Here is a 19,031-nt window from a genome sequence, read left to right as displayed (position 1 = left end):
GGGTGGCCGTACGAACGCCACGAGAGATACTATTACTAGTCTGAATGCGAGACATGCACAAGTAAGAAAGGCATTCATAATCGATGCGCTGCGACAGTCAATATAAAACTAGTAGCAAATCTAGACAACTCGCCCGCTACCGCGGAGCTAAAGGGAGGAGCTAGGATCTCGCGGCTGCGAACGTCACCACAACGCTTCGATCTAAAACTCGCTAATACGTCATAGATGTCCCTTCCATCGAGCAAAAGCCCCTAACGAAAAGAATCGCAACAACAAATAAAAGCAATCGGCCGCCATGGATTTCCCAAGGATAGCAAGCTTTTCCAAGGACGACTTGTGGACGGTAAACTCACTCGACAGCGCTAGTGCTGTGTCGGTCCTTCCCAACTCGCCATGTCGCAATTAATCAATCGCATCCGCTTACCACGCGCTTTTCGCCCTCCAGCCCAAATCAACGCAGAAGAAGGCACGAATGGACACCCAGAAACGAATCGCGGGAAGACGGCGCCCAAGGAAGCGGAGAATGGCAACGGGAAACAGGAACAGTCTGAGATGCAACCTGTGGGGTTCTGGCATCCCGACCTGCGACAAGTACGCAACCGCGCATTCGTAAAATGGATCATCACGACGGCTTTCCTCATGGCATTTATTCTCTGTGTACTATCGCTGTACTGGGCCGTGTTCTTCAAGGTCGAAAACAGGCTGAGCCATTTGCTGGTGTATGTCGTGGACATGGATGGAGCGGCGCCTTATGACAACACGGGAAACGCGCCATTCGTTGGACCGACCATCACGCAATTAGTACAACAGCAGTTGAGCAGCGGTCAGCCGACACTGGGATGGGGGATCAGGCCTGGTTCAGATTTCAACAACGATCCGTTAGAAGTCCGACAAGCTGTCTATAACTGGGATGCCTGGGCTGCTATTGTCATCAACCCCAACGCGAGCGCGCTGTTGCACTCTGCTATTGCCAACGGAAATACGAGTTACGATCCTCTGGGAGCATGCCAATTGATCTACCAGGATGCAAGAGACGACACTAACTGGTTTGATTTCATGTTCCCCATCATCAGCCAATTTATGACGCAGGCTCAGAGTATGGTCGGACAGCAGTGGGCACAGATGGCTATGCAGAGGGCGAGCGACCCGGCAGTACTATCAAACATTCAGAACGTACCCCAGGCCATCAATCCGGCGATTGGCTTCTCCGAGTTCAACCTGCGGCCTTTCTATCCATACACTGGCATTCCCGCTGTGTCTATCGGACTCATCTGTAAGACGCCTTACAACTCCCACCTTGGCCGTGACTAACAACATTCGCAGATCTCATCATCATATCCTTCTTCAGTTTCTCCTTCTACATGCCCATCCACATGCAATACCTCAAGCCCGAAAACCACCCGCCTCTCAAGTTTAAGCAACTCATTGTCTGGCGATGGTGTGCTACGATATGCGCCTACTTCATGCTCTCCCTCGCCTACTCCTTCGTGTCCATGGCTTTCCAAATCAACTTCTGGCATACCAACTCCATCACCAGTGAAACGCAAGTCACGAATATGATGGAAGGCAATCCGGTGGCATATGGAAGTGGCACGTTCGTCGTGTATTGGATGCTGAATTTCTGTGGCATGATCGCGCTGGGACTGGCCTGTGAGAACGTGGCCATGATAGTAGGCATGCCGTGGATGGGACTGTTCTTGATCTTCTGGGTCATTAGCAACGTTTCCACTGCGTTTTATGATATCGAGATCGCGCCTGGGTTCTACAGGTGGGGATACGCTTGGCCGCTTCATTCAAGTAAGTCATTTTCGACTCCGCACCTCGGTGAATACATACTAACGTTACATGCGTAGTTGTCGAAGGCAGTCGGTCGATACTGTTCGATTTGCATTCCAGGATAGGACTGGACTTCGGTATTCTGCTTGCGTGGGGAGCAGTCAACACGCTGTTCTTCCCCTTCTGCTGCTGGTTTATGAGTAAGCCTCTTCTGCACACCGGGGCTGTTACACATACTGACTTTGAACAGGATGGAAAACACAACACAACATCCATGAATATTGGCCTCTGGACTAAGATGGGAGAGCTTTTGTCGTGTCCGAACTACGGCATCTTAAACATTAGTTCGCAGTTGTCATCACATATCATAATGCATATATAATAATACTCATACTCATGTTCGCTTCGTTTTCCGATTTGCACTTCGTTCTCATCTCTCGATTTTAGTGTTGCAGCATGACAAATGTATAAAGATAGTATTGCGGTATAACGAGGGTATCAGGTCTTGATAATCATAGTGCTAGCCGGACCAACTCCACGCTGCTCGTGTGTCGTGTAGTATTCGTAATTCATAACTCATCATGTACTTCTCTGTAAACGTGCCACCTCAACTGCAGCGTCTGTCATAGGTTCATGGACACCTTCCTCGCTCGGACCGCCTGTAAGAATGCTCCATAGCTCCAGGTCAGATCGTTGGCTCCCCTCATGTAGCCCGTCACGCGGTCGAATTGCTCGCTCATGCTTCCCTCAGCATCGACGTGCGTCTTGATGACCTCGAGGAATTGGTCGGCAGTGGTGTGCAGGCGCTCAATGACGGAATGGAAAAGCGCGTCGGAGTCACCGTAGGTACCAACATCGACGAAGAGGGAAGAAGTTGCGAGGAGAGCTTCGAAGAATGGTAGACCGGTGTTAGAGATGGTTAGGTTGCCGGCGACCGAAATGTGTGCTGCAGTGCGGTAGAGGACCTCAGCGGCTGACGAAGTGCACAAGAACCAGGGATTGCCACCACGGTTAGAGGTGCCGTATCCGTCGTAAACGTCCTCGGGGTAACGACCGAGACCAGTTCCTTCGAACGACTCTTCGTCAACGTCGTCATTCTTGTCCTCGTCGGACGGGCGGCTATTGATTGGGAAACGATCGCGTTGGTCGCGAGTCAAAGCCAGAAGCGACATAAGCATCTCATCAGACCATGGTGGATATGCAACGTCACTTTCGGAATCGCCTGCGGGTAGAGCGTGGAGCGAGCCAAGTAGCAACCCACAGTCCAGTCCGCTGCGCTGGCTGGACAGTGTCTCAACAAGATGGCCTTTCTGTGCATCCCAGAACTTGCCGAGGAAAGCCTCGATGTACCCAGCTTGCTCCTCGTACCAGGCCGCCGCACCCATGTCTCCGAATGTCCTTGCAAGGTCGGCACCTTCGCTCAAACTTCTTGCGCTGACCATCAAGTTGAAAAAGTGCAGACCCTCAACTTCCTCCCAGAGATCGAAGCTCGACTGATTCCAGAAATGGCTGACGTACTCCAGGTCGGCCTTGATGACACTGCGTGGAGGCATCTCGACAGCGTAGTATGGCTGGAAGAAATCCTCAGCTGACTCCGAGCTCCAAAGCAGAGGGTGTGAAGCATTGTATTCTCGTAGATAGTGCATGAGCGTCAGCGCACGCAGGGCTGGGCCATCACGCTGAGGGCGTCCCCATGAACCAGTAAACGGTGTTCCGTCTACGTGGAACTTAGGTTCACCAAGCCCAGAGAGATCGTCAAAGGTACCGGAAGGGTTTGAGGTATGCTGGATATCGCTCGAGAGGGAGGTATACGCGTCGAGGATGGTAGAGAGTGCGGAACCGCGAGAAGAAGATGGTTCGTCGGCGTAGACATCTACGAGGGTGTTCATAGTGATCGCAGCATCGCGAACCCCTGTTCGAAGTGTATTAGTAGACGCTCAGTGGTAGGTATAGGTTGGTGCCACTCACATTGGAACCAGTAGTCTGGCTCGTCCCGACTCGGACTCGCAATGACCGTGCCATCCGCTACGCCTTTGCCTTGTGTATTACTGCCTCCGGGTGCGACATTTGCCAGGAGTTTGTCCAGAGCTATGCGCTCTTCCTTCTCGATCCACGCATCGAATGTGCCTTGCAGTGGTTGTTGCTGTGTTTGTGTTCGACTGGCGCCAACGAAAGTACTCAGCGGAGGGAGATGCGGTATTGAGAAGGCATAGGCGTGGTGGAGGAAGCCTGCAAGGAGGACTACGCGAGGAAGCATGGCAGCTGACTGTCGGATTGGCTGGGTAGGGCCGATGGACTAGGACACTGGAAGAAGTGTAGTGTAGTTAGCAGTTCATTTCTAGCGCACAGTGGAGCAGAAAACAAAGTGAGGAAGCAGGAAAGAGATCTCGTGGAGTCTAGGTGTTAGTAGTCGATCAAAGAGACACAAGAGCCGCCCATGGCCCCCAAGCCCCGAGGTGTCCATGCTCTGCGCTTCGGCGGTCATCCCTTTCATCGGCCATGATTCTCGATCACGATGATGACGGTAAGTCGCGTGCCAGGACTAGCGGAGTGCGTGGACGAGTAGGAGGCGGTGGACGGGGTCGCGCGGGCGGTCAATTGTCTTGTTTGACATGGCGGGTGATGTGTAAAATGCCACGCGAGCCGACGCCAACAACGTCACGCGACCCACTTCCGCGGATCTGGGGTAAGCATGCAAGGCACCTTCTGGCTGGGCGCGACACCAGAACATGCCGAGGTCTGCGCATAGTCGCACATGAAATTCGGATATGAACACAAGAAGTAAATGATGTTGACAGATGATACAGTGTCATTCAATGACTGTTTTATCCGTTGGTTGACTCGTGGCATGGTACTTCTCCTTGTCTAGATCATGCCGAGGTACTACGACTGCTCATCATCCAAACTAGCTGAAGCGCGTCAGCTCTGGCCGATGTCTGTCGACCATCGGTTGGGAATTGTAAGAAAACACCATGATATGAGATGTCTATAGTCCATATCAAAAACTCTAGATGGATTCCGACCTTCTCCGAGGTCCGGACGCATGAGGGGTCCAGTCGGCTACTTGCATGTAGCCGCAATGCACGTCGGTTGTTCCCGTCACCTCTGAGCTCATCAAAGTATCATCTGTCCCAACCAGACACTCGAATTGTGCAGACGGTAGGGTTGTTCTTCATCATCACTTTCTTTCTCTAGTCCGCGACTGGGGCTTGGATCGCGGTTATTACGACGGTTCTTTCCCTGGAAGTACTGGGATCTATGACGTTCAATTGACAGCTCCGACACTTCCCATCCAGTATGCTATCACAGCAAGCGCGAGTGTTGCGCAACGTTCGGACGGCGCGAAAACCTGGCCAACGGATACCCTGTGCTACTTTTTCGGCCTCTTCACGATACAGCAACTACGATGACACCATTCAGAATCTCAAGATCGGATCACACACTCGCGTTATATTCCAAGGATTCACCGGCAAGCAAGCTACTGCAAATGCAAAAGAGTCGATAGCATGGGGAACCAATGTTGTCGGCGGCGTAAAGCCGAATGGCTCCGGCGAGCATCTTGGGTTACCTGTCCTACCATCTGTCAGGGCTGCAATGGAACAGTTGAAACCTGATGCAACGGGAATCTACGTGGCAGCACATCAAGCGACTGCTGCGATTGAAGAGGCGATCGAAGCCGAGGTGCCGCTCATCGTTGCAGTCGCGGAGCATATTCCGTTACATGATATGATGAGAATACATTCCATGCTACAGTCGCAGTCCAAGTCGCGGCTTGTGGGTGCCAACGCACCAGGAATAATCTCAGCCATTGGAAGATGCAGGATTGGATTTCAACCACTTCCCACGTTCTCTCCCGGACACATCGGCATTGTGGCGAAATCTGGGACTCTCTCATACGAAACCGTTGGATCTCTGACAAGAGCTGGTGTTGGACAAAGTCTTTGTATCGCAGTAGGGGGTGACGTGGTGGCTGGGACCAACTTCGTTGACGCGTTGAAAGTTTTCGAGGGTGATGAGGATACAGAGGCTATTATCATCGTTGGTGAATTAGGTGGTACAACGGAAGAGGAGGCAGCAGATTGGATCAAAGATTACAGAAAACGCGTTAAGAACCCGAAACCTATCGCTGCTGTCATCGGAGGCTTTGAAGCACCGCCTGGCAAAGTCATGGGTCATGCGGGAGCTTGGGTTGGTCTAGGAGAAGGTACTGCAACTTCAAAGTACAAAGCGCTGGAGAATGCCGGTGTGACTATGGTAGATCACCCTGCCAAATTTGGCGGTGTGATGAAAGACATTCTTGCCAAGTCCGGTCGCAATGTGAGGAAGATTGTATGTTGAAAGTGACGGGACACTTAAGAAATGGACACTGACATCGATCAGGAGCAATCATCAGCTCAACAGCGTCGTTCGTATCACACCTCAAGCTTCACACGGCGGCCTATGATTTCCACCAGACCATCGATCCCACTTCAGCAAAGACGCTCTCTCCATCTTACCAAGGACCAGTCTACGAACCTTCTCGCGACATACAAAATCGACCTGACAACACCACCAGAGGGCTCGCCTTCGACACATTATTTAGGCATTTCTCCACACCGCTCAGCACGCAGTCCCTCAATCATAGCGTCGCCCACCGCAAACCCTTCCAAACTGAACCAACGCGTCCGCCGTTTTCCCTTCGACTACCGTTCAGGTCCGAGTAGAGAAGTCATCCAAGCCGCAATCGCACACATGCAACTGGACGCCGCCCCACCAATGGCCAAAGCCCAGACCGTCGAATTGATCAACAACCTGTGGGCATTGTACAAAGAGAAAGAAGCCATCGACGCCCACGTCAAAGTCGCTCTATCTGTCGAAAGTGACGAGATACTCATTTACGAACCGTACTTGTTCTTCGACGACGCAGCCTTCAAATCCGGCAAAAGACAGGCTGATCTCCATGCCCTCCGCGACCAAGAGTCTATTTCAGCAACAGATCGAGAGGCTGAAGAAGCAGGTATCGTGTACATACCGCTGGGGTCTCCTGAATTTCCGCCGGGGACTACTCAGGCGGGAACACAGACGCCGCCGTCTTCCACAGCAGAAGAGGGTCCGCGGAATCTGATTGGTACTTTGGTGAATGGCGCTGGACTGGCGCTCAATACTATTGATACGCTTTCTCTGCGGCTGTCACAGCCGCCTTACTCTACCTCGGCCGCTAACTTCCTCGACACGGGCGGGAAAGCGACATCTGCTACGATCAAGACGTCCTTCAAACTCATTCTGTCCGACCCCCGGGTCTCTGTTGTGTTTGTAAATATCTTTGGAGGGCTGACGTTGTGCGATATGATTGCCGAGGGTATCATCATGGCATTTAAGGAGATTGGGGTTGAGAAACCGGTGGTTGTCAGACTAAGAGGAACAAACGAGGAGAAAGGGCAAAAGGTACTGGAAGAAGCTAAATTGCCCATCCACGCATTCGACGACTTTGAAGAGGCGGTCAAGAAAGTGGGGGAACTAGCTAATGCGAGTGGAACAAAGTGAGGACTAGCTTCATAGACACACAGATATATTTACATTGGCAACAGTGAAAATAGGGGGGGATATCAGATTAAAATACTCTACTGTTGACCACCCGGACAACCCAGTTTCCGCATTCACACAAGAACGAATGTGTTGCCGCTCCCACCTCTGAGAACAAGTCCCTGAAAAGTTCCTTTTTCTTTCCAAAAGGGAGCCAGCCACCGTTTGTCCTTTCGTGCAATAGCGTACAAGCCTCCTCCCGTACGCCTGTGAAAAAAGATGAGAGAAAATTTGGGTGGTGGTGGTATCTGCGAACAAATCGAAATGAAGTAAAGCACGTTGGAACTCAAGCGCGGGGGGCGAGCCTCCAAATACCCAAAACATGCGCGAGACCGTATGGTTCAAGGAAAATGGTGCTGAGCCTATGCAAGGTATTGGAAGGCGGTGCTTTGTATCGTTAGCTGTGCTCAGATTTGAATGTGTGAAGTGGAGACATACCCTATGATTGCCATGACACCCATACCAACAAGTGCTCTCCGTGTGACCTTCTCCTTGGTCAACTTCTGCTCGGTGGTGTAAGCAACCTTTGCAAGTTTGCTCATACGCTCGGCAGCGAGATCTTCCGCCTCCAAAACGTCCTCAATGCCACGCTTTGTCGACTTGGTGACATTGGCTGACGAGTCGCCTTCTAGCCGTTGTGCTTCTGCGACCATGCGCTTGGCCTCCTCGATCATGGCGGTAGGATCTTCTGGCTCGGGAAGCGCAGCATGGCTGTGAGGGACATCGACGGTGACGTTGGTGCTGGTCTTCTCAGTGTCGCCATTTGTCTCCACGGTCTGCTCGACTTCAATATGAACTGTGCCCTCCTTGACGTCTGGCTCGGTCTTGGGCTCAGACACTGCCTCCTTCTCCTTCACATCGCCATCGACGGATGATGCGACTGACTCAGAAGGTGTGGTACCGTTCGCAATGATTGCTTGCAGAGCGCTTGACGGGGTAACAGCCTCATCGGCCTTGGTAAGGTCAGGCTTCATCGCGCTTCTTGTAGCTCGCGACTTTCGTGGAGTCGCAAACTTTCGGCTGCTGGGGGTTGCGCCTCGGCTAGGTGATACAGATCGAGCCGAGCGGGCGCGAGTTGTGCGAAGACCGGGTGCGGGGAGAGTGACGGGTGTGGCGTTTGCGACGTCAAACTTTGGGGGCATTTGGATATGCGTGTTTGATTTATCCTTGTTGCCCTTTTCGATCGGCGCGGGGTCTAGAAGTGCCTCAATCCAATGGCGCATAGAGTATTCATCGGACAACGCGAGAGCTAGAGTGACCTTTAGTTAGCGCGAGCTTTCGAGAACAGGTGAAGGTAAGTTACTCACCCTCTTCAGGCGCAATCCATACGCTTCCAGCAACCTCTTCGGCGCCTGCAGAAGGGAATGTCTTTTGGTACTTGCGCTCCAAATCCTCTTCTACGACCGAAGCCCATGGGAATGCAGCCTTGAACATGCCTGTCGCACTAATGTAGCCATCGCTGCTTCGTCGCTGTTTGTCGTGTTAGTCGCATCCTGAGCGAAATCTTGCGGCTTCTTTTTCATAACGCGTACCATCAGAAAGTAAGATTCGGGGAAAGCCGAGGTCTTGTTCAAAGTGAAGATGCCGGATCCTGTCAAGTCCTTTGGCAGCGGAACCCTCAGATGCGCGTAATCAAACGTGCCCATGTTCTCCGGCTTGGTCGCATTGGTGAGACCGCTGACGCCGGGCTTTACGCCGAGGTTTGTCTGTCCTAGTCGGCGCCTCTCGATGAGAATCTCAACTGCGCGCAATGGTTAGATGACTGACCACAATGACGCGATGCGCAACGTATACGTACTGGCTGTGGATTCGGTAGGCTCGAGAAGAGGATTCTTCCTCTCGGGCAGGTTGCGGTGGGAGACCATATTGAAGGTGTTGCCGGTAGGTCTTGAAGTTTGGCCTGATGCGCGCGTAGTGATATAACGCGTGTTGGCGATGAATGGAGCGCGCAGCGCAAAGGTGGTTGCGTGAAGATTTGACGGTTCCGTCCACGTATGACGCGCGCAATCGTCAGTAACGATGTACTGCCGGACCGAGTCGCGCGACGAGTGAAGACAGCTGAGTGTCGAATCGAGACGGGATGGCGACGTGGGCGAGGGCGTGGTGAAAGCGCGCGATCGGCGTGATGAAAGGTGGTGCGATGCGACGGAGGCGGACAGGAAGGAGCGATGGGTGCTATCCCTGTGCACTAGCGCTCCCAGAACGAAGACCCCCAGCCACCCCGGACAGCTGCGCGAACGCAAAAGTTTCGCGGCAACCCTTTCTAGTGTATTTGCAATGCTGGTAGTGCTTACCGATTGGCCGTGCCGATATTGTCATGGCATAGCAGGCCCGAAGAAGCGTCGCCTGTCTTTCCACGGGCTCAATGGGGAAAGCGCTCAAAGTCACGCGTTTCCGCTCTTCTCTCGTGACGCGTTGCTGTGGACAGCACCTGGGCATCACCCTTCCACCCCCAAACACGGCGAGCAATGCTCCCACTCGGTCAATGCAGCCCCGACTGATGCAGTCTAGAGAGAATGTCGGTGGCTAGGATGGCCCATTGGATTCGTGATCATTGGTCGCGCGCGGCAATACATCTTCACAACTAATTGAGGCGCCCAAAGTGACGGTATGCTCAAATCGCAAACCAGCTACAAAGACGATTTTTGTTCCACATCGGTTCTTGCCTGGGCATCACCTGGTACCATCCCTTTAGCATTATATCTCCGGGACGGGTTGCATACGCTACTACCGATAGCGCTAACCACGTCACGAAGCTCAAGCTTAAGCTCGAGAGCTTACCGACAAGTCGTCAGTCTGGTAGAAGCTCGCGACGCGACCCTGCAGATACCGGTGGCCTGTTCCAAAAAGAACAAGAGGGGTCTGGTCCATGCTCGACCATGAGACAGTTCACACGTCAAGAATCTTCTCTGCCTGAGGACAGGACCATGGCGGACATGGTCGTGTTGCAGCAAGAGTCTGGACAGCTGCGGCATATCTGAAGGGTCCCGCAAGCACCAGGAACGCAGCCAATCAGACACTCCGACGTGCTGGAGCGGTGAATGTGCCCCGCTAACCGCGAGGCTCAACACGAGGCCGCGCCCCTCATTCCTACAATTGACCCTTTGACTTCTCCACAACATTTCTTTTGTTGCCTTGCCCTAAACACCCACCCTCACCTCCACAGTACGCACCGATACCAGCCATGGCCGACCACGCAGACGACCTCCACGCCGAGCAGACCGAGGGCTTCAAGGTTGGCGAGAAGAAGACGATTGACGAGTACCAGCAGCTGGGTAGGTTCCACAACTTGTCCGGGGAGCTAGTTGCCTGCACACATGGCTAACACGCGCGGCGACAGACCAGAACGACGAGTCGCTCCAGAAGTGGAAAGCGTCCCTTGGTCTTGGACAAGGCAAGGACATCTCCGACCCCAACGATCCCCGCCGATGCATTATCCTCTCTCTCGCTCTCGAAGTCGAAGGCCGCGATGATATCGTCATCGACCTGCGCGCACCCGGTGCCGTCGAGGCTCTTGAGAAAAAGCCCTTCTCCATCAAGGAAGGTGCCCGGTTCCGCATGAAGGCACAGTTCAAGGTGCAACACGATATCCTGTCTGGTCTGAAGTACCTCCAGAAGGTCTCACGCATGGGTGTCAGCGAGAAGCTCCAGGAGATGATGGTGAGCATATCTGCCATAGAGGAACATATGAGCAAGCACTAACAGCCATGACAGGGCTCATACGGTCCCAGCACTGAGGAGAAGCCATACTACGAGAAGAAGTGTATGTACACGCCCATGTTATCTCCCACAACCCACTAATGCCTCTTCTAGTCGAACCTGAAACTGCCCCCTCCGGTATGCTCGGCCGTGGCCACTACACCGCCGTCTCCAAATTCGTCGACGATGACAACCACACCCATCTCCAGTTCAAGTGGTCATTCGACATCAAGAAGGATTGGTAGTTTGCGTGCGCATGCGTTTGGCTGAGGGGGTCATTCATGCAGCGATGTAGCGGAAGGTGTCATTTTCCTTCGATTGGAAGCGATGGATATCCAGGGCAGCTTAAGCTCCCACGAAGTAACGAAGCGACGGCCGACCATCTAGATGGACCCAACAAGTCCGGCTGGATGGCGCAAAGGCGAATTGAACAGCAGAAACGTTTCACAATTGGTCACTGCAATGTGTTGTCTTTTATCCTTGGTCTGCGTATGTTTGTTGCTCCTCGATATTGTAGAAGCGAAACCACCTGGCAGCTATCGTCTTCGCCTTGACCGTACGACCTGCCCACGCTCGGTCGCCGCTTCCCGATCCGATTTTCCGAGCCGAGATGCTCAGGATGGAGATGTCCTGTTCCCATGGATCTGTTATGCGTGCTTCCGCGGAGGGCTCTTGGGCATCATTCTCCATGTCTGTGTCGTCACTATCGGGCTCCTCCTGACGCTCGCGCCTACCCTCGCACTCAGCGATATGGAGCGTTACACCTGGCTTAAGCGCGACTTCTGCCGCCGCCGAGAAGCATCTGGACAGGCCTTGGGCTGAGAAAGAAGATGTTGAGGCATGCAAAGCGATTGGATTCACCAAGACGACTCTTTCCTCTTCCTCGGCACCGGCAGCGACACTGGTTCCAGCCCGACCATATGCGGTCAAGTAGGCTAACAAGGCCTGCACAGACGCGCAGAATGTAAGTTTGACATGCCGTGTCGTGAGTAAGTTTTGAAGGGTTGGCGCAACCAAGTGCTCCAGACCATCCGCGTCATGTTCACCGCGATTGTGCAGTGATGTTGCAAGATGTTGGAGGAAGCTATCCCGACTTGAGCAAATGATGAGTAGTGTTGGACATGTCTCTGACTGCGTGGTGAGAAGGTAGCGAAGCAAGGCCGGGAGGGTTAGCGGGTAGAGCACTGTTGGCGCGGGCGTTGGCGACATGACAGAAAGGCTGCTTGTGGAAAGTTTGTCGGCTGTCATGTGTCGGTGCAGGCTGTCATCGGTATACTCATTCGGGGAGCACAGCTTGGGCTGGACGTGACAGGCGTGGAGGTGCCAATCGGCGGCAATACCCGCGCCCCGGGCCACCCCACTACGTCGGTTGGCCATCCATCAGAACACCCAGGGCATGCACGCCGCGACTTTCAATCACGATCACCAGGCCCAGAACCTGCTCCCTGCCTTGCCTGACTCTGCATAGTCGGCCTTCCGTTTGTGCGCAGAGACGAAGCGCGCACGCTCCGGACCGAAGCGCTGTCCCAGGCGCACGTCGCGGTCATGGAGTCCATCAGTCGCATATCAAGCTTGCTGGAGACAGGTATGGCGCCTTTCACATTTTTCATACAGATATGCTGCCCGTTTCTGCTCCCCGATTTGGGCCGCACGCCTTTTGATCATGTAATTGCTTGGTGCCGCCGTCATGCATCCCTCGAACTTCGCTCACTGGTCTCTCTCTGCAGCTCGCGACCTCACTCTCGAAGCCGCCCGCGATGCCAGCAATGTCCGCCGAGCGCCAACAAAAGAACTGCCCTCGGGCCAGCTCAAGAAGCTCCTTGACAGCAGATCGGAGCGCGATGTGCTCGAAGGACTGCGAAGAGTCGTCACTGTAGGAAGCCCCGCCACGGTCTCGAGACCAGCTCATTGGACGCTGTGGGACGTGTAGTAACTGACTACAGCGCATCTAGATGTCCTACCGACAGCCGCCTTCGCAAACGCTGCCCTTCTTCTCCCACGTGATCAAGAACGTCGCATCGCCCTCGCTCCAGGTCAAGAAGCTCGTCTACATCTACCTCCTCCAACATGCCGAACACGAACCAGATACCGCGCTCCTCTCCATCAACACGATACAAAAGTCGCTCACAGACACGAATCCTCAGCTTCGCGCCCTCGCCCTACGCGTCATGTCGAGCATAAGGGTGCCTGTCATTAGCCAGATTGTGAGCTTGGGCATAAAGCGCGGTTCTGGAGACATGTCAGCATATGTCAGGAGGGCAGCAGCTCTGGCAATACCAAAGTGCTACAGGCTGGATCCAAACACCGAGCCGCAGCTACTTGAATACCTTTCGACACTACTGGGCGACAAGCAGTACTTCGTGACGGGAGCAGCTGTATCATCTTTCTTGGAGCTATGTCCGGAGCGTCTGGATCTTATACATCCGCACTACCGCTCATTGGTACGAAAACTAGTCGATATGGACGAGTGGGGTCAGCTGGCTACACTGCGGCTCATGATGATATATGCAAGGAAGTGCTTCCCGCGCCGGACGAGGAAGGTCAAGAAGGCAGCTGGGGTCACGACAAATAGCAAGCCTACGCAGTCGACGAAAGGCTTCTACGATTCAGAAAGCGATTCAGAAGAAGAGGAAAAGGAACAAGAACAGGACATGGAAGAGATTGCTGTGCTGGATCCGGACCTCGAACTGCTGCTGAAAGGCTGTCAGTCACTTTTGCAGTCTCGGAACGCGGCTGTAGTGATAGCGGTGGCAAGGACCTACTTGTATCTCGGTACCCCAGAGTACCTGACTCAGGCCATTGGCCCGCTGATATCCCTCTTGAGATCTGCGGGAGACATTCAGCACATCGCACTGTACAATATCGTGCAAGTCTGCCTGACGCACCCGGAGCCATTCGTCAAGTACTACACACATTTCTTGGTGCGATCAACCGACGCGCCACATATCTGGCAGCTCAAACTGGAACTGCTTACTCTGATATTCCCTCATGCACCTCTGAGACTACAGAGCCTAATATTGGCTGAGTTGAGCCATTTCTCCCACTCTGGAAGCTTGGATCCAGCATTGGTCAAAGAGTCAGTGCGCGCAATCGGCCGCTGCTCGCAGAGCCCTGCAACAAGCCCACAGACCTCCGCAAGATGTCTGAAGCTGTTGCTAAAGCACATAGGATCCGCCGATACTCATCTGGTAGCCGAATCGCTGGAAGTCATCCGACATCTGATCCAACGAAACCCGAATGCTCACCGAACAACTGTGGTCCGGTTAGCGAAACATCTCGATGCAGCAACGAGCCCCCAGGCACGAGCAAGCATCATATGGCTGGTCGGAGAGTTTGCAGGGATCGACCCAGAAAACAACATCGCCGCTGATGTTTTACGCATCCTTGTCAAAGGCTTCGCGGACGAGGCCGAACCAGCAAAGCTCCAAATCGTATTATTGGCAGCGAAGGTCTATGTGCATCATTTAACTGCAAACCCGCCTCCAGAGCCGAAAGTCGAAGAGCCCAAACCGTGTCCGTCGATCATGGATGATTTCCAGGAAGACCAAGGCGGCTTTAGGGACGAGCATCTTGAGTCCACCCCACAGAATGCGGAGCCTGAAGAGGAGAAGCCACACATTATTGAAGCCCTATACAACTACGTGCTCCTGCTCGTGAGGTACGACACCTCGTACGATCTCCGCGACCGCGCTCGCGTCTACAAAGCGCTTCTGGCGACACCAACATCGACACAACTCGCGTCGCTCTTACTTCTTGCACCGAAACCAGTGCCACATATACCCAGCCCGAGTGAAACAAGAAAGGGCTACGTGCTCGGCAGCGCCAGTCTCGTCATCGGCGACGAAGGCGGTGTAGGTGGTTTACGAGGCTACGAAGACCTGCCCCGTTGGGTCAAAGAAGGTGATGAACCGGATCCAGCTCTACGCGATGAGGTCGTCTCAAACTCTTCTTCGACATACGTATCGGCATACGAGACCGCGAAGAACATGTCAGCGGCGGAAAGATTAGACGCTGCAGCAGGTGGTAGTAGCAGGATGACGCCAGACAGCATGTTGAGCCCACGAAGTCTGAACGGTATGGGTGGAGATTCTAGTATGGGTGGTGCAAGTAAAGTACCACAGAAAGAAAAGACGCTGGACGATTGGCTGGCCGAGGAAGAAGAGGAGAGCAGCAGTGAAGAGGAAACGGAAGAAGAGGAAGAAACGGAGGAGGAGGAGAGCGAATACGAAACAGACAGTGAAGAGGAGACTGATGACGACGAAAGAGGAAACCTCATCAAGTAGATATGGAGGTACCAAGCGAATGATCACCTTCCATGCCTGCTTGGCAGTTTACACTTCATTTTAGGCCTTGTAGCCCAGCCGCTACCAAGTATGAAGATGGCTGTGAACCAAACATTCTATCAACGAGCGTGTACAACAGAACAGGTAGTGACAGTTCTCCCGCCTGGATTTGTAGCATCTTGCCAGAGCCGTGCCTCATCATCAACACCACTGTGCTTAGTCATTGCTGTCTCTATAGATACATCATCTCGCAGTCGCATTTCAAATGCCTCCTTGACGTGGTATCGGCTATGTGAATCCGGTGGTGCTAATTCGTTGCTCTTACAGCCATCGTCATCCCGGTTGTTGCTGCGGAAGCGGGAACTCAAGAGGCTAGGGAGGTAGCGCGCGAAGAACGGCCTCAGAGCGGGAGCGCATGCGCAAACTATGCCGGCATTGACTTCGGCAAAACACCACTGGAATTGTTCAACCGCCTCCCACGTATAATCGGCAGAGACCATGAGAGGATTCAACAGTGTCGTTCGACGAATCGCGACGGCACAGACGCTACGCGTACGGTCAGTACAAATTTTCCTAATGACTGGGTTGACTTACAATCCACCGGTCGCGAAGATAGCGCATACAGTGATCTTTTGTCTCCGCGGCATTTGTAGTCTTACTACTATGGGTATCGGAAGTATCAGTGTCAAGACATCTATTATGATGTTCAGGACGGAGAGCGCCATGTACTTGGTCAACTGATCAAGGCATGTAGCCCCAGGTACAAGTCTGAGATCCCATGTCGCAGCTATTGGCCTGCAGCCGAAGATACTGACGAGATCGTATACAGTGGCGTAAATCACCACCACCGCTACGAGGATCCAAACCAGTGTGCGGAACCATACTTGTGGCGAAAGGCGTAGATAGAACAGCAGTATCGAAAGTTTTGAGAATGCGATGCTGGTAGCGTATAGGGTCGTGCCGACCAATGTCCACTGCGCGTTTCGTTAGTGTCGCAGCCGGAATGTTGCAACGAGTATACCTGCCTTTTGGAAAGGAACCATGTACTCGTCTGTTTTGACTTCCCACATATGGTAGCCTAAGCCGGACTTCATGTCTGCGTTACAATTAGCCTTGCAAAGGAGAGTGACGGCGATTGGACATACGCGGAAAATTGCACCCCAGCAGCGCAAGGCTGCAAACCATTGCACACGCTACTATATCTGAACACCGAGAGTTAGCACAATCACTTTTTTTCAAGATTCGTAGACCATTGGGGAGACCCACAATCGTTGAGACGGACACCCAGTTTGGTGACATACGCTCGTGTAAAGAGCTGTAGGATCACGGCTACCAGAGCAATCATCGTTGTCGAGACTCCAACGGCGGCGAGTTCTCTATGAAGGCTCGGAGGGTTGACTGTATGTCTGATTTGGCCAGGCGGTGGTACCGCCATGTAGACTGACGTCGCACTCATCCTCGCCAAACTAGAAAGCGAGCGCAGGTTGAGATACGCAGGGTGACAGTCGAGGCGAGAGGCGCATGCTTATAACCTCCGAACTGATCAAGCCAATCACAAATCCTACCTGCGCCTGATTATCGCATGGCACCGCTGGACTGGTTACCACTGTCAACAAATCTAGGTACTGGTAACCGCATTTCGCATGGTTCGTTTCCGGTAGGTATCTGCAGGGCGAACTCGCATCCATGAAGCTGGTGAGATCATCTTATCTCATATCCGGCATCGCTCGTTCTATCAGCAATGTCTGCGACATCATCTGCCCTCGGGTATGGATGAAAGGAATTTGACTGCACATTGTTCTACCGTCGACAATTGCATGAATTGCATGTGAGAGGAGCAGACGAGTACCAAACGAATGGATCTTGAGGAGCATTTGTTTAGACGATATGATCGTGCGATTGATTGTCTGTGGAGCTGGCGCCCGGCGGCAATGCCAGATGGATCGCGCTAGTTCCGGGGACATCCCAAATGAGCAGCCACGAGCGGCACACAACTCCGCGCCCCACTGAAGGATCTCTAGTGCTGAGACTCTAAACGGGTCGTAGTATCCCATGTGGGAACCTAGTCAGGAGTTCGGCATATGAACATGCGGCGTGGTTGTGCTGGTGACTCGTGGCTCGCAGCCATGAACGAGGGTTTGCATATGGCTGTTGAACCGTGAGATATATGAGCGGCACATCGCTGTCGCACTGATGTTACCTGATATCTCTCATATCCTGGCTTATCGATATGAACGGCACCGCTAAGACTCTCCCATATGCTGTCAATACCCTCCCTTTCTTGGGTAGGGTTATCGCTGTTACTGGCGCCAGCCGTGGACTGGGCCTTGCTGTTAGCAAGTACTTGCTGATACGAGGTGCCACAGTCTCTATGTGTGTGAGTAATGTTCATGTAACAGATACATACGAGACGTGTGCTGACTTTGTACACTAAACTGTAGGCAACGTCGGTTGACAATCTGTCCAAAGCCACCAAAGAGATTGACACTGAGCTTCCAGACGCCAAGGACCGGTACTGGACGTGCGTCGTAGATATCGCCAACTTAGACAGTGTTCGGTCTTGGATCGAGGAGACTGTAGCTAAATTCGGAAAGCTTGATGGAGCCGCAAACGTCGCTGGTGAGCTCAATTAGCCTTCTGGATACTGTATGTGTTTCTGATCGAGTCGTCTAGCGGTGGAGCAACGCGAGATCTTCCCTATAACCGACCTCGACCCAGAATACTTCGCTAGGCTGCTCAACGTAAACGTTGTTGGTACTTTCCATTGCTTGAAAGAAGAAATGAAGGTCATCAAGGACGGTGGCTCAATCGTCAATGTTGGAAGCATCGCGAGCCACTACGGAACGCCTGGCACATCGGGTAAATACCGAGGTTTTCCAAATGCATACGAAACACACGCTGACTTTGCATCTCCACCCTGAAGCATACGTCGCCGCCAAGCACGCGCTCATTGGTCTCACGAAAGTTGCAGCTTTTGAAGGGGCGTCGAGGCGAATCAGGGTCAACGCGCTGTGCCCGTAAGTGACTTGGATGTCTGAAGACGACTTGAGCTAACTGTAGGCAGCGGATGCTTCAACACAGAAATGATGACGAAGTAGGTTCTGTTCTGTACAGATTGGTCGTGACACATTCGCTGACTTCCGATACTTAGGCCTTTCAACTCAGCTGCTGGTGAATTCCATCTGAATAAAGACAACATTCCATGTATCTTGAACCGTGAGCTTCCAGAAACATGGGAGATAGCCGGATCGGTTGCTTTCCTGCTGGGCGATGAGGCCGCGCACGTTACAAAAGCGTCATGGTCCATTGATGGTGGGTGGGTCGAGAGTAACTATAGCTCGGGCTGAGAATGTGAGTGGTATGAAGATCATGGAGTTTGGGGTTCGGTGTATTGATGCAGCGTGCGCGGCTGTTGAGCTGTAGAAGTGCACATTGCAGTTTTCCCGAAGTTGCGCGGTCGCGGTCGCGTTCTCGGGTTTCGCGTCGTAATCGTGGCTCAAGCGCCAGCCGTAGTTAGCTCAATGCTTATCGCTATCATCCCCTGCCACCTCCATGGCTGCACCTTCTTTCCGACGGGATGCGGTCACGTGTATCTGCTCTGATGCTTCCAGCGTCTCCGTCGGAAAACACAGCAATGCGTCTTCGTGCGTATCGTTCCGTGGGATGGCGCCTGGGACTGCATACAAGACTGTCTATATAACCAGTCCCCAG

The 19,031-nt window shown here is 53.1% G+C and overlaps 6 protein-coding genes across 6 annotated transcripts; 4 read left to right on the top strand and 2 right to left on the bottom strand.

Moving 5' to 3' along the window:
* Positions 1-393: 393 nt before the first annotated feature.
* On the top strand, positions 394-2,073 carry J4E86_000882 (uncharacterized protein; the record flags this gene model as incomplete). Its single annotated transcript, XM_051441455.1, has 4 exons — positions 394-1,273; positions 1,324-1,797; positions 1,854-1,976; positions 2,027-2,073. The coding sequence occupies 4 exons, from the start codon at positions 394-396 to the stop codon at positions 2,071-2,073; spliced, it is 1,524 nt and encodes a 507-aa protein (XP_051307626.1).
* A 326-nt stretch (positions 2,074-2,399) lies between these two features.
* Positions 2,400-4,033, bottom strand: J4E86_000881 (uncharacterized protein; the record flags this gene model as incomplete). Its single annotated transcript, XM_051441454.1, has 2 exons — positions 2,400-3,688; positions 3,745-4,033. The coding sequence occupies 2 exons, from the start codon at positions 4,031-4,033 to the stop codon at positions 2,400-2,402; spliced, it is 1,578 nt and encodes a 525-aa protein (XP_051307625.1).
* Positions 4,034-7,700: 3,667 nt separating this feature from the next.
* Positions 7,701-9,203, bottom strand: J4E86_000880 (uncharacterized protein; the record flags this gene model as incomplete). Its single annotated transcript, XM_051441453.1, has 5 exons — positions 7,701-7,725; positions 7,777-8,587; positions 8,646-8,808; positions 8,871-9,079; positions 9,137-9,203. The coding sequence occupies 5 exons, from the start codon at positions 9,201-9,203 to the stop codon at positions 7,701-7,703; spliced, it is 1,275 nt and encodes a 424-aa protein (XP_051307624.1).
* A 1,319-nt stretch (positions 9,204-10,522) lies between these two features.
* J4E86_000879 (uncharacterized protein) lies at positions 10,523-11,282 on the top strand (the record flags this gene model as incomplete). The annotated part of the gene is made up of 4 exons (XM_051441452.1): positions 10,523-10,613; positions 10,679-10,998; positions 11,053-11,101; positions 11,152-11,282. 4 exons carry the CDS (start codon positions 10,523-10,525, stop codon positions 11,280-11,282), a joined length of 591 nt encoding a protein of 196 aa, XP_051307623.1.
* Positions 11,283-12,724: 1,442 nt separating this feature from the next.
* Positions 12,725-15,320, top strand: J4E86_000878 (uncharacterized protein; the record flags this gene model as incomplete). Its single annotated transcript, XM_051441451.1, has 2 exons — positions 12,725-12,910; positions 12,990-15,320. 2 exons carry the CDS (start codon positions 12,725-12,727, stop codon positions 15,318-15,320), a joined length of 2,517 nt encoding a protein of 838 aa, XP_051307622.1.
* Positions 15,321-17,550: 2,230 nt separating this feature from the next.
* J4E86_000877 (uncharacterized protein) lies at positions 17,551-18,418 on the top strand (the record flags this gene model as incomplete). Its single annotated transcript, XM_051441450.1, has 5 exons — positions 17,551-17,697; positions 17,762-17,939; positions 17,994-18,191; positions 18,244-18,337; positions 18,385-18,418. 5 exons carry the CDS (start codon positions 17,551-17,553, stop codon positions 18,416-18,418), a joined length of 651 nt encoding a protein of 216 aa, XP_051307621.1.
* Positions 18,419-19,031: the final 613 nt, after the last annotated feature.

Source organism: Alternaria arbusti, assembly GCF_024043155.1.
Source record: "Alternaria arbusti strain BMP 1465 chromosome Unknown scaffold_1, whole genome shotgun sequence".
NCBI lineage: Eukaryota > Fungi > Ascomycota > Dothideomycetes > Pleosporales > Pleosporaceae > Alternaria > Alternaria arbusti.
This window is presented reverse-complemented; position numbering and strand designations above follow the sequence as displayed.